We start from the raw sequence: 14,527 nt of genomic DNA on the forward strand, positions 1-14,527 counted from the left end.
TTTTCTTTATTTGTTCTTTTTAGTTTTACATAACATTAGGATTCATTTTGACAAATTTATAAAAGCATGGATTATAATTTGTTGTGATTCAGTCCTCAGTACTTCTCCTTTCCCTCTATTTCTCCCTTTGCCTGTTCCCTTCCCTGTACTCTACTGATCTTTCTGCTATTTACTTAGTTTTTTTTTTTTTTTTAATTAGTGTCTTCAAAATGTACATGATAGTGAGATTCACTGTGGGATACTCATATATGAACATAGGAAAATTAGATTAGATTCACTCCACTGTTCTTTCCTTATCCCATACCTCCTCCCTCTTCTTCAGTCCACTTTGTCTACTCCATTGATCTTATCTCCCACTAGGTTGGATTAGCTTCCACATATTGTAACTGAAAGCTCAGTCCCTGTCCCCAAAGCCTATCAATGCCAATTTAATAATGAGGACATGGTTTTGAGAAAAAGGAAAAAGAAGTTTTATTGCTTTGCTAGCAAAGGAGGAACACAGGGAACTTCTATCCCAAAGGCTGTGGTTCTATTGCTCAGGAGGGGCTGTGGGGTTTTAAAGGAATCCTTCAAGGGTTATGTTCCAGGTGTGCTCTGGTAGAGGGTCCCAGGGTACCCTGGTGGCCTGTTAGGATTCCCTTGTTAATTTGGAAGATATTCACTTCTCAGATCCTCAGCAGTCATCTCCTTCCTATAGTGGGTGTGTTCAAGGGCAATGAACACTTTCTCCCTAATCTTGTTAGGGAGGGGGAGAGAAAAGCAGAGAGAAAAAAACATCAAAACAAAAACAACAACAACAAAAACAGCCTTAGAGCAATGAGGGCTGCATTCAGAAGGTGAAGGGACCACTGTTACAATATCAGATAAAGCATTTGACTTTTGATTTTTTGAAGACTGGCTTGTTTCCCTTAGCATGATATACATAAACATGTGCTATGTATGTGTCTATATGTATAGATACATTCATTCATCTGTTGAAGGGCACATAAATTTGTTCCACAGCTTGGCTACTGTGAATTGTGCTGTTTTATGGGCTCAAAAGAGACCTGAAAAAGGCCTTTCAAATTTAAGTAATTTTTCATCTATCCCTCCTTGTAAGAACTTTGAATAGAATCTGAAGAATGTGAGGAATTTAAACTCTTTTAATACAGGCTAGGATTTTCTCAGACATTGAAAGTAGGACAGGGTTGGTTGGGCAAGAGTTTGCAGTGAGAATAGCAGGTGGGCTCAGAGGGATGCTGCTGGGAAAGGAGAGGTATAATCTAGCCCTAACTGGACCATCATCAAAGCTAGGTTTGAGCAGAGGAGTGACTTGATTGTCATCTGCTTTTAAGAGGCTTCCTGCAGTCAGTATCCTAAGAATAACAGTGAAGAGAGCCCAGTAAGAAAGACAATGAAAGTATTAGGAACACCAGCAGTAGACAATTTTCTGGAACCCAGGCAGAATAAACAGGTGGCTTGTAACAGTGTGGTGGCAGTGGACGTGGTTGAAGTGTTTTCTTCCTCTCAACTTATTCTACTGGACTAGACAAGAGGAAAGGACAATACTAGGGGTTGCTAATTGAAAATGGTACCATAGTAAAAAGTGACTTGGGAATTCATTGACTGTCTAAAAACTTCAAAGGACAGTCTTCCCTAAAGTTCACTTTTTAAACACACTCTAATTTTACTACTTAACCTGCAGAGAGACATAGTTTGCATTTACACTAGTGCAGATGGTAGGGGAAGACTCAAGTGTTGGGTGCAATCACTTGACACCCGTGTAGTGATAAGGAAAGACTTCTGAGGTGCCCTAAATTTAATTACAAAGTGGAGTGGAGGTGGGAAGAGACAGAAGGTGGCAAGGAGGTTAATTAGTTACAAGCTACAGGCCACAAACACCAAAGCACCATTTTACATTCATGACAATTAAAACCTTAAATCCTCTCAACCCTTCAAGGTTCCATACTGCCCACCTATCCCAAAGGTGGTGTAAGCCCGCCCTTCTTTTTAATAACCCATGTAGATTCAGTGTAAATAACCCCTCTCTGCCTTCCTTCCTTCCTTCAGTTTTCATTATAAAATTCTCTGACTTAGATCTGGCAGACATTTTTCCAACTGCCACCTAGCCTTGTTGTTCAGGTGGCCGAGGGAACTTGTCCTGGGACTGATTCTTGTTGACCAGCATCTGTAATGGCTCAATAAACCTTTTTATTTCAGAGATCTCTGTTTCAGGAGTTCCTACTTCACAGTAGCCAGGTGACCTGGGAATTCTATCAGAAAGATGCCGCTCTTATTTTCTTCTCTACTTCCCTGCATACTGCTGGGCTTGGGTTCCTCCTGGGCAGCAGTAAGGTCATTGCCCACATGCGGGAATCTGACTTCTCTGTACCTTCCTCATTCTTTGGCTGTTAAGGTGGCAGCTGCTTTGTCAGCAACTTGTAGCCCAGCTGTGGAGATGTGGTCACAGCTCCATGGCAGAGGCATTTTCCACTACTTCCTCCTCTGTAGGTCCTTGGGGTTTCTAAGTTTCCGTAAGATACTAAGAGGAAGCAAAGATAACAGAGAATCCCACCTATATGATCAGTTCATAGCTTTAGTCATAACAAGTGAGTATATATATATCATGTAAATCTTGCTAGTCATGAGAGCCTGGTATGACCTATAGGTAGTTATTGTAGCCAGCACCTAACAGCATTTGTCCTTTAGATGACTTTTAGTATTGGACTATTGTCTAGATTAAACCCACCAGCCCAATTTTAATCTTTCTTATTAGGTTCATTTTATGGATGAGGTTGAGGGAGCAAGTTGGTCCCTATGCCTGAAATATCTCTGTACATCCTTCATCATGCTCCATGATTCTTTTGAAGAGCTGGGAGATAGTATTTATTGGTTATCACATATTGCAGGTCTTACACTATGAAACATTTTTTTTCTTTTCTTTTCTTTCTTTTTTTGGTAGTACTGGGTTTTAAACTCAAGGGTGTTCCATCACTGAACTACATCTTCAGACAGACCAAGTTGCCCAGGCTGGACTCAAATTGGCGACCCTCCTACCTCAGCTACTTGAGTCACTGGGATTATAGATGGCACCCAGCTCAAACCTTTTTAACTGTATTAGTTTCCTAGGGCTATTGTAAAAATTACCAGATTTTAGATTACCTTAAACAACAGGAATTCATTCTCTCAAAAGTTCAGGAAGCCAGTAGTTCAAAATCAAGTTCATAGTAGACTTGGTTCCTTCAGGAGGCTATAAATGAGAATCTGTTTTATACCTACTCTAACCTCCAGTAGTTTCTAGCAATCTAAGCATTCTTTGGCTTGCAGCTTTATCACTCCAAATCCTGCCTCTGCTTCGTTATGTGACTGTGTGTCCCCTTCTCTACTCTACAAGGATGCAAGCCATTGGATTTAGGACCCATCCTATCTTGTAAGACCTCAACTTGATTACATCTACAAAAATCTTATTTCCAAATAAAGTCACATTCACACAGCTGAACATACCTTTGTAGGGGACTGTTTTAGTCAGTTTTTTCATTGCTTTAACCAAAAAACCTGACAAGAACAATTTTAGAGTAGGAAAAGTTTATTTAGCATTCATGGTTTCAGAAGTCTTATTCCACCACAGACTGCCAACTTCATTGCTCTGGGTCCCAGATGAGGCAGAACATCTTGGTGGAAAGTTGTGGAAGAGGAAACTCACACATGTTAGCATCACATACATCCAAGTTCATTTGCTTAACAAGGGGATACAGGCAGGGACATACAGCATCCAGCACAGAGAGGATCCTCACAATGATGAAAAAGGATTCCATCCCTCTGTTGAAAGATCTTTTTTTTTTTTTTTTTTCTTTTTTGGTACTGAGGATTGAACCCAGGGGTGCTCAACCACTGAGCCACATCCCCAGCCCTTTTTTACATTTTGTTTAGAGACAAGGTCTCACTGAGTTGCTAAGTGTCTTGCTAAGTTGCGGAAGGCTAGCTTTGAATTCTTGATCCTCCTGCCTGAACTTCCTGAGCAGCTGGGATTACAGGTATGCGCCACCATGTCCCACGAAAGCTCATTTTTAAAGAGAACAACTATATGTGTTGGAAAGTTTACAAGTATATGTAAACTAATGTAGCTTACATAAACCTCATTCCAACATACTGAGTACCTTGTTAGAGTCAGAACACAGTTTCTAAGGACCTAAGGGGTCCATATATATATATCACAACTCTTTTGTGAAAACAAGGTCTGCGCTTGCCGAAAAAACATAATTTAAAAAAGAAAATACTAGGAGCAGGTAATCCCAGTGTCCTTTGTATTGGAAGTAAAGACCTTATGCCTAGGGATAATCCTTTTCTTCCCTCACATGTCCAATTTAATTCCCAATCTTCTTTCTTTTACCTCATCATATTTCTTCAGTTTGGTTTTTTTTCTGCTTCTGTTTCCTCCATTGACTTGTCCTCCTTCCTCCCATCCAATGATGGAAAGAGGGTGTTGCTTTTGGAAATAGACCATCACTTTCACTTCACTCGGGAAGTGTCAGATAGCCGGGTCCTGCAGGATTGCTAAAGGCCTAGCTTATTACCTTGTTAGATGTGAGTTATTTATATACTTTCTGCCCACCAGCCACAATTGCAACTTGAAATTTGAGATGCTGTCTTCTTTCCACAGGGCATTTACCAATGTGATTCCATTTACCTAAAAATATTTCTCCTCTTCCTCATTCCATATTCCCTTCTCATCATTCAGCTTTCAATTCACCTTTTATATATCTTGGATATTCTTGGAATATCTTGGATATTCCCTTTGGCACATTATTGGATTTCCTCAAAGCATATACCTCTGTATAGTAGTGCTTATCCTACCTGTAATTTTATACTTTTACACCTTTGTTAAAGATTACCACTGAGCCACCATCCCAGCCCCTTAAATAGAGTGCTCACCTAGCATGTGCAAGGCCCTAGTTTCGATCCTCAGCACCACATAAAAATAAATAAATAAAATAAAGATATTGTGTCCAGTTATAACTAAAAAATAAGTGTTAAAAAAAAGATTATTTAACTAGCTTCTGTCTTGTTTAGTTGACCACTAAGTTTATTATGGCCAGTGTTACCTGTTTATGTTCAATTTTGGACTTTTGATTTTAATCCATTTTCTAGATTTTAATCATTAAAGACAATTTATCTTCAGTGATAATTTGTTTTGGTGAATGAATATATAAATAACTCACATCAAATATATAAATATGGATTAAAATATCTCTCCATGCTGTGGTCTCCCTTTATAATATTGAGACATCTCTCTTCTGACCAACAGTTATCCCATTGGAATTTATTTTCTTAGGTATCAGAGATGAATATGATTTATTTATACCATCTCCTCAAACCTACAAATATACATCTTCAGGTTCTTGTCAACATCCCTGACATATTTTTAGACCAAGATAAAAATCCCATCGCCTACAAACACAAGACTCAACACGACAACTGGTCTGGATTCCTCCACTTCTACTCTAACTTAGAACTGGGTATTATATTAGTCATGTTTGGTTGCTGTGACCAAAATACCAGGAATAACAAGATAAAGGAGAAAAGGCTTGTTTTCACTTATGATTTCAGAGGTTTCAGTCCACAGTTGGCCAGCTCCATTGCTTTGGGCCCCAGGTGAGGCAGGTGGAAAGGCATTGCAGAGGAAAACTACTCAGCTCATGGTATCCAGAAAGATGACAAAGATTATGAGGGAAAATCTAGGGACAAGTTAAGTCCCAAGGACATACTTCCCCAACCAAGCCCTACCTGCATATAGTTTCCACCACCTTACAGTGGTTCATTCAGCTATCAATGGATTAATCCAGTAATGAGGTCAAAGCTTTCATGATCCAATCATTTCCTTAAAGTGCCAACTCTGAATATTGCTGCACTGGGTGCCAAGCATTCAAACATATAAGATTTTGTGATGGCTAATGTGCATTCATTCAGTGATGCATTTGTTGTTCAATAGATGAGTTAGAGCAGTCCTGTCTAATGAGGAACCATGTAAGGAGAGAGTTGAAGGAAGTATAAAAGTCATGCAAATATCAATAGGAAGATCAGCAAAGAGCAAGGACAAAAACCCTGGGGAATCAGTGGCTCAACTGGGCCATTGAATTTCATTTCTGATTTCTCCCTCTCCTTTTTTTGGTTCCTCAAGAGTGTGGTCTTGATCAGTCTTTAAGGTGTGCACAGTTAGAATCCTTATTCTTGCCATTCTAACACCATCCTTTTTTAATTTGCCTAGTCATCCAGAAGGATTTACACAAGAAAAGCATCGGGAGTTATGACCGGAGGAAGCCAGGGAAGAAATGCGATGGCTTCAAAAACCCTGGTGAACACACAAGAAAAGGCAAAATGTCCCATCTGCCTAAAGCATTTAACAGAGCTACTGACTCTAGGCTGTGGTCACAGCTATTGCCAAACATGCATCTCTAGGAACAAGAAGTCTGTGACCAGCCCAGGAGGGGAAAACAGGTGTTTCATATGTAGTATCAGGAACTTATTTGGAAATACCAAAGCTAATCAGCCTCCAGCTGACGTAGCAGAAGGACTCAGGGAAGTCAAGTTGAGCCCTAGCACTGTGCAAAATGCAGACTTATGTGCACGCCATGGAGAGAAACTCCTACTCTTCTGTGTGGAGGATAGGAAGGTAATTTGCTGGCTTTGTGAGCGTTCTCAAGAGCACCGTGGGCACCGAACGTTACTCATGGATGAAGTGACCAAGGAATGTCAGGTAGGTCCCTTGATGGAGAGAGAAAGGGCAGAAGGTGGTCCTGAGTAAGAAATCTCACTTTTCCATTTTTCTTTACTGATGTTGACCCTACATTCAGTTTCTAATACCTGGAGTCTGTATATTCCCTTCATTTACATAAAGGATGATCCTAGGGTCTTAGCCAGAGTAGATTTGGTAGTGGTGGTGGTGGTGGTGGTGAGTCTTCCTTTCATTGTAAGTAGAGAATTCTTTCTCAAATTTAGCTGTAACTGCTCCTCTCAGCAGGATGATCGTGGGGGGAACATTGTGGGTTGAATGTGGTTGAATGTGCTGTAGAGTCTGTACTCACCCTAAGAAAAGAGAAGCAGGCTGCTGTTGGTGAGATCATCATTTTCGTCCCCCAGGAATAATGAATACATTCACTTCCAATTTCCTCCCATGTCATAGATTTTAATCATCAATCTCACAGCTTTTGTAAACTCTATTGTCTTCTGAGGTCAACCTGGTTTTATCCAGGTTCATCCTCTGTCCAAGGGTGGAGAAACCTCCACGCTTGATTCTGGTGATTCCTTTCCCACAGGACAAGCTTCAAGCAGTTCTCAAGAGGCTGGGGAAGGAACAAGAAGAAGCTGAGAAGTTGGAAGCTGATATCCAAGAAGACATCACTTCTTGGAAGGCAGGAGAAAACTCTCCCTGAGAGATTCTTACACAGGAAACTTGGGCAGGACCTTTGGTTCTAATCCAAGGAGCCCTTTCATCTTTGTCCCCCGACTCAGAATAAATCCAGCAGCCATTTGATTAGTTTCTTGTTGTGGGGGAGGGCTGGAGAGTGGATATGTCACGGTACACAAAATATTTGAAATTGAGCACTGTGATGGACTGCATGGTGCAGAAGCCTAGAGAATACTGTATTCCCTTTTTCTTTTCCACTGAAGCTCCTACACTTTGTAGGAGGGCACTGGGCAAAAGACCAAAGATTTCTTCAAGGTTCAAAAATGAGGAGCATGATAATGGGTAGTCATGAGTATCCGGGGTAACAGTTTACAAGTCAAGCCCCAATGAGTGTGGGCCTAGAAAATATTGTCTGAGGTCATTGCTTTAGTAGGTACTGAAAGGAAAATAGTAGGGAGAAATAAAAACCAATTCCCCCAGAATTGCTCTCCTGCTTCTATACTCCTGGCTCGAAGTTCCTGAAAAATGTTTGCCTCCTGGCTCCTAATATATTACACCGTAGACCCTCAACAGACTCATTGCATCTCTCTCTCTCTCTCTCTCTCTGCCTGTCTTTGCAGTGTCAGGTAGAGACTGAGAGAAAAAGGATACAAATGGAATTTAATCATCTTAGAAGAATCCTGGACAGCGAGGAAGAGCGAGAGCTACAAAGATTGGATCGGGAGGAGAAGACGACACTGGATAGCTTGGCAGAAGCAGAGGATGAGCTGGTCTATCAGAAGCAGTTGGTGAAAGAGCTCCTCTCAGATCTAGAGCGTCGGAGTCAATGGTCAACACTGGAGCTACTGCAGGTAGAGGAATCACCTCATCTGAGGTTCTGGAAACAAGCCTGTTACTTTATTTTTATAGCTAATAAGAGTCTATGTTGAATAGGAGTGATGAAGGCATTCATTCTCACCTTTTTCCTGATCTTGGGGAAAAGGCATTCAGGTTTTGACGATTTAGTATGGTGCTAGCGCTAGGGTTTTGTAGATGCCCTTGATCAGGAAAAAGCAGCTCCTTTTTGCTCTTAATTTGTTAACCTTTCCTCTTTTGCTTTTATCTTGAAAGCATGTGAAATTTTATCAAGTACTTTTTTTTGGCCTCCTTGGGGATCATCATGCAGTTTTTATTCTTTATTCTATTAATGTGAAGTATTACATTGATTCATTTTCTTGGCTGACCATACTTGCATTTCTGAATTAAATCCCATCATGCTTAGAGTAGTCATGACTTTTTTCCTAGATTTGATTTTTTTTCAGTAGTTTTTTGAAAAATTTTATGTCTATCTTCATAAGGAATGTTGGCTGGGGGATTGTTTTTTGTTTTGTTTTAACTTGTGATATCTTTGTGTGATTTTAGTATCAGGGTAGGGCTGGCCTCAGATACTATGTTGGGAAGTGTTTCCTCCTCTTCTGTTTTTTGGAAGAATTCGTGAAATTGTTTTAGTTAAAGCTTCGTCCTGGGGTTTCATAAACTGACTTCCAGACCACTCACATATAATCAAATCAAGTCTTTATTGAAGTACACTGGCGACTGACCAGAACATAAAGCTGTTCCCCTGATCAGCCCTGAACAGTTGCAAGGGCGCTCCTTATAAGTCTGAAAACTGCAAAAGGGATGTTCGGGGGTCTAGCCAATGCAAGCAAGCCAGGTTATAGAAGTGGGAGAGTGCAGTCAAGCGGCGGGAAGCCTAACCAATCACAGTTAGCCCAGTCACCCCAGTTACAGAAACAGAGCCCCGTTATCCTAGTTACAGAAACAATGCCCCATTAGGTAGTTCCATGTTCTTAAAGGTTTCTATAGCAAAAGGAAAAGAACATCTTGCCCCAGTCATGACCCTTCTACTTGGCATGGTTGTTTTACAGAATGGAGTTACAAAATATTGACTTTTTTTTTTTTTTTTTTTAAGTCTCCAGCAGAATTCACCAATGAAATCATCTGGTGATTTTTTGGTAGAAAGTCTTTTCTTTACATGTTTTGTATCTATATTTTCTGTCTTCTTCAATTAGTATTGGTAGTTTCTGTATTTCTAAGATTTGTTCATTTCATCTAGGTTATCTAATTTATTGGTGTAGAACTGTTTATAATCTACGATTCTTTTTTTGTCCCTGGCGCTGTGGATTAAACCCAGGGCCTCACACATGCTAGGCAAGCTCTCTACCACTGAGCTACACCCCAAACCCCTTACACTTTTTAATTTGTGTAAGGTCAATAGTGATGTCCCATCTTTCATTCTTAATTGGTAAATTCATCTCCTCTCTGTTTTTCTTCATATGTCTAGCTGAAGGCATGTTCATTTTGTTGATATTTTTAAAGAACTGTTTTGATTTGTCTGATTTTCTTTCATATTTATCTATTCTTTCTTTCATTAATCCTGCTGTAAGCCTAAAGCTTTTTCTTTGGGTTCTGGGGATTGGACTCAGGGATGCTTTATCCCCAACCCTTTTGATTTTCTGTTTGAGACAGTGCCTGGCCAAGTTGCTAAGGGCCTTGCCAAATTACTGAGGCTGTCCTTGAACTTGAGATCCTCCTGCCTCAGCCTCCTAAATCATTCGGTTTATAGGCATGAACCACTACCCCCAGTTTAATCCTAATACTTTTTTTCTTTCTCTTTTTTATTTATATATAACAGCAGAATGCATTACAATTCTTATTACATATATAGAGCACAACTTTTCATATCTCTGGTTGCATACATAGTATATTCACACCAATTCGTGTCTTCATACATGTGCTTTGGATAATAATGATCTGATTTCTATATTTTCTCTTCTTCCTAGGATACAAGTGGAATCATGAAATGGTACATATGGGTGACAACGAATAGTGCTTTTATACTATAAAGGAAGGTTTGTAGCCATTAGAAACATTTCAGTCAGAATGAAAAAATGTCCCATGTCAGGGAAATTTGGATGCTGCATTATCTTCATTTGTTGGCTATAGGTGAGGCTCTGAGTGTTCCATATCTACTGAGAACTGAACAGATTCTGTTGGCGAATTTGGTGGTTGGAGTTCAGAGTTAGGGTCAGAAAGTTTATTAGGGGTAAGGAGTTCCACACTAGGACTCCTGAGTCTTCCCTCATTTCACTTGGTCCCTGCACACAGTTCTGGGTCCCTTATTTCTCAAGTGCTATCTTACCGCAAAAAGGGCTCTGTCAAGTCCTAAAATAGACCATAGGGAATATCTTTTTTTCTCCTCCTCCTCCCCCACTCCTCCTCTTCTTCCTTTTTCTTCTGGTACTAGGGTGGTACTTAGGTACTAAAGGTACTCAGGTACTCAACGGTGCTTTACCACTGAGCTCTACCCCAGCCCTTTTGAGACAGGGTCTCATTGTATTGCCAAGGCTGTCCTCAAACTTGAGATCCCCTTGCCTCAGCCTCCCAATACTCTGGGATTATAGGCATGCACCAACACACTTGGAAGGGACAGTTTCTTATATTTTCTTTTCCTACATGGGAATAGAAGGAATCAGGTCATTCTATACAGTTCTCACTATATTTCTTAAGACAGAACCAAGCCTTGGAGTTAGTGGCTTTGACCCATGTTGCCAATAATTAATCTCTTTTTGTTTATTTGCTTTAGAAACTCATATGAAAAAAACTTAGTCCTTGTGTCTGTGGTTGCCAACCTACCTGGTGGCATCAAATTCTACACAAACACAAGAAATTCTGACCATATTCACTTCGGTAATCATAGCTTCTTTGCCAAGTGTTTGTAACTTCCCCATAGAATCTGAAATCTCTAATGTGGACTCTGGGATTCAGGCTCTGGACTGGTACACACAGAGTACCCATGTTACAACCAGGACCTGCAGCTTCACTGTTGATTGCTCAGGCATCCACGTACCTGGCCCTCCCAGAGAGACCCACTGAAGTGAGAGGACTTTTCCATATCATGTAACTTTTTCAGAAGTAGCAAAGACTTTTTCTATGCATTATTTCATCTAATTTTGAATTATTTCCATGAAGTATCAAGTATTCCATTTTTAGAAGAGGGAACTATTGCTTTCAAGAGGTGCAGATCCTCCCAAGGTCACACAGTGGGTACGTGGGAGCATATTTCACACAGTGTATTTTTTCTGGCTCCACTTTCAAAGCTTTTTCCCTTGGGTTCTTTAGGGAAGAGGTATCCATGATGTGGAAGGATAAGAAGGCAGTGGTGTTGGCGGGACACAAGATGAAAAATGTGGGGGTAAAGATATTCTGTCATTCCTAGGAGTGAGATCTGGACTCTGAAGAAACCAAAAACTGTCTCCAAGAAGCTAAAGACTGTATTCCGTGCTCCAGATCTGAGGGGGATGCTGCAGAGCTTCAGAGGTCAGTAGAGCAGGGGAAGAGTATGGATAAGGAATTTTTGTGGCATCAAGGGTAGCAGGTCTAGTCTAAGAATGAGGATGGAAGAGAGGAGGGAGGTCAGAGAAAGGGTCTTCTGTGACAGAGGATATGATCAGGAGTGAAGGAGAATGGCCAGGCGTCTGGCTCATCTTCTCATTTGCAGTTCACAGCTCCACCATATGCCCTCCCTTGCCTCTACTTTGGATAAGAGATAGATATTGGTGCTTCTAGTTTTCTTTGCTTCTAATCAAATCATTGCATCTTTTCTCATTTCAGAGCTAACAGATGCCCAATGCTACTGGGGTAAGAAGTTGCAGGGTCTTCTGATCACTGTATTTGGATCACCTCAGAAGCTTGTGTTTAATGAGATCTTATCATCTGAGCCTCATGTGGTCTCATGTAGACATTTCTCTAGCATTCCACCCCTCCCCCAATCCATCCACCCAACTTTGCTCCAAGTGCATTCCCACGTGCCCTCTTCACAGTGAGACCAGATAAACCTGTTCCATGTCTGTCACTGATCTTTTCTTTTCGTTTTCCCTTGCAGTGGACTTAACATTGAATCCAGACAACTTAAATTTGAATCTTGCACTTTCGGAAGATGAGAGACAAGTGACAAGCGTGTGTATTTGGCCACTTAAGCATTACGATTGTGGCATCTTAAGCTCCCAACATTTCTCTTCAGGGAAACATTACTGGGAAGTTGACGTATCCAAAAAGACCAGCTGGATCCTGGGAGTACACTGTAGAAAACGTTCTGCAAAGTATGCTGAGAGGAAAGACGCGGATCATACAAACGTGTCCTCCACATACAGACCTAAGTACGGCTACTGGGTTATAGGTTTACAGAATAACTTTGAGTATATCGTCTTTGAGGATTCTTCCAGCTCTGATCCTAAGGTGTTGGCCCTCTTTATGGCTATTCCTCCCCGTCGTGTTGGGGTTTTTCTCGACTATGAAGCAGGCATAGTCTCATTTCTCAACGTCACAAACCATGGGTCACTCATCTACAAATTCTCTAAATGTTATTTTTCTCAGCCTGCTTATGCATATTTCAATCTTTATAAATGTCCAGCCCCCATGACACTGTGCCTACCAAACTGCTGAATTTTCTTATTCCCTCATCTCCTACTTTTGGATTCCTTGTCTAGAGGCTCCTCTCCTGCTTCTGAACACATCTGCACCTTTCCTCCTGTGGTCTTTCATCCCTGTGGTCTCCCTTCTCTACTTGAGAATTTCTACTCATCCTTGAGATGAGATACACTATGGTGTATCTGGTTTAAGTTAGGAGAGATGCTTTTGTACCCATTTATTCTTCCTCATATTCTCAAAGTTAGACATCGAATCCCTTGTAAAGATGGAGAATTGTTATGCTGAGCGTGGTGGCACACCTGTAATCCCAGGAGCTCTGGCTGAGACAGGAGATAGGAGGATCACAAATTCAAAGCCAGCCTCAGCAATTTAGCAAGATCCTGTCTCAAAATTTAAAAAACAAAAACAGGGAGTTGGGGATGTGGCTTAGTGATTAAATACTCCTGGATTCAATCTCTGGCATCAAAATAAAGATGGATCATTGTTTAAAATATCCGTGCCCTCCCATTTCTCCATATTTCCCTGCCACTGATCTGAAGAGAGTAGCAAAGCCTCTTGGCCACCCATTTGTGTTATTTAGAACAATCCACACAAATCACTCCTGTGACCAGGATGACCAAAAACTGAAGAGTCTTTGAGCAAATGTCAGTTTGCCCAGGATACCCAAGGTTTATTGGGCAGTTGAGGAGAGAAAAACATCCACTATAGATTTACCCAGAGTGAAGAGTCATCTTCAGAGGATTTAATTCAAATCTTGTTTCCTCTGTAATAAATTGTGAAAAAGGTAAAAAAATATTATGGTTCTTTTTTCTCAAATACAAATTGCGATTTCAAACTGTACCTTAGTTAAGATCATTATGTGAAACTAAATGTCAATAAATATAAAATGCTTAATTAAGTCTCTTATACATAACAGTAACTAAATACATGCATTTGTGATTACAAAAAATTTAGTCTATGTTAATCTCCCCACCAGTTTGCACTCTTCAGATTAGTAATAATTGTTTCTTCTGAATTTTCATTTTGCAAATACCCAGAGTCTGCTGTTAAGACCAATTCAGTTCTAGTTTTGTTTTATAAAACTTTTTATTATTGAGGCTGGTATTATTTTTATTAAAAGAAATACATTTAAAGACTGCAAAACAAACCTGTGAGCTTCTATAGTTTGTGCAATACAAGGAGCCATGTCTAGATATAACTGTAATGTGGGACAACCATCTGGTATTTAGGGCTTTTCCTTGTGGTAGAAGACTTGAGTGTTCTATTGTTAGTCGCCACTCCATGCATCTTTTCTTTTCTTCTTTTGTTTTCTTTCTGTGGAGTAGAAAGGAGAGCTGGGGAGATGCTGGTCAAAGGAGCCTACAGCATTATAGGAAAACCTTAGGTACAAGAAAAGTTGAAATGCTCAATCCCTGTAGCCATTAATGAAGCAAGAGCAGGTCAGGGTGAACTGCTTCAGGCCAGGGTGCTCTTGCAGGTGACAGATGTTTATGCTGTGGATCGGTAAGACCCTGAGCTTTGAATTCAGTCAGAATTTCATTATCATAGTGGTGTTGCTTCTTCCCCTTAACTAAGTTAACTAAATTAATTGGACTCAGTTTCTCTTTGGAAATAAATTTGCCGAGATTTACCCCATTGTGATATTGTAGTAATTTAATGATATGTTTGCAATAA

General features: G+C 40.4%; 1 protein-coding gene across 3 annotated transcripts in view; it reads left to right on the forward strand.

Moving 5' to 3' along the window:
* The window catches only part of LOC308642021 (tripartite motif-containing protein 6-like), a 49,894-nt gene extending 35,901 nt beyond the window's left edge, over positions 1 to 13,993 (forward strand). For all 3 annotated transcript variants that reach the window (XM_081280618.1, XM_081280616.1, XM_081280617.1), the window contains exons 2-7: positions 6,245 to 6,733; positions 7,293 to 7,388; positions 8,005 to 8,258; positions 11,643 to 11,743; positions 12,038 to 12,064; positions 12,309 to 13,993. In XM_081280618.1, the coding sequence (XP_081136744.1) occupies positions 6,284 to 6,733; positions 7,293 to 7,388; positions 8,005 to 8,258; positions 11,643 to 11,743; positions 12,038 to 12,064; positions 12,309 to 12,868 (1,488 nt within the window). In that variant the 5' untranslated portion in view covers positions 6,245 to 6,283 and the 3' untranslated portion in view covers positions 12,869 to 13,993. The remainder of the gene's footprint in view (positions 1 to 6,244; positions 6,734 to 7,292; positions 7,389 to 8,004; positions 8,259 to 11,642; positions 11,744 to 12,037; positions 12,065 to 12,308) is intronic.
* The last annotated feature ends 534 nt before the right edge of the window (positions 13,994 to 14,527 follow it).

The sequence above is a fragment of the Spermophilus citellus genome (genome assembly GCF_964194105.1).
Source record: "Spermophilus citellus genome assembly, chromosome: 2".
Classification (NCBI taxonomy): Eukaryota; Metazoa; Chordata; class Mammalia; order Rodentia; family Sciuridae; genus Spermophilus; species Spermophilus citellus.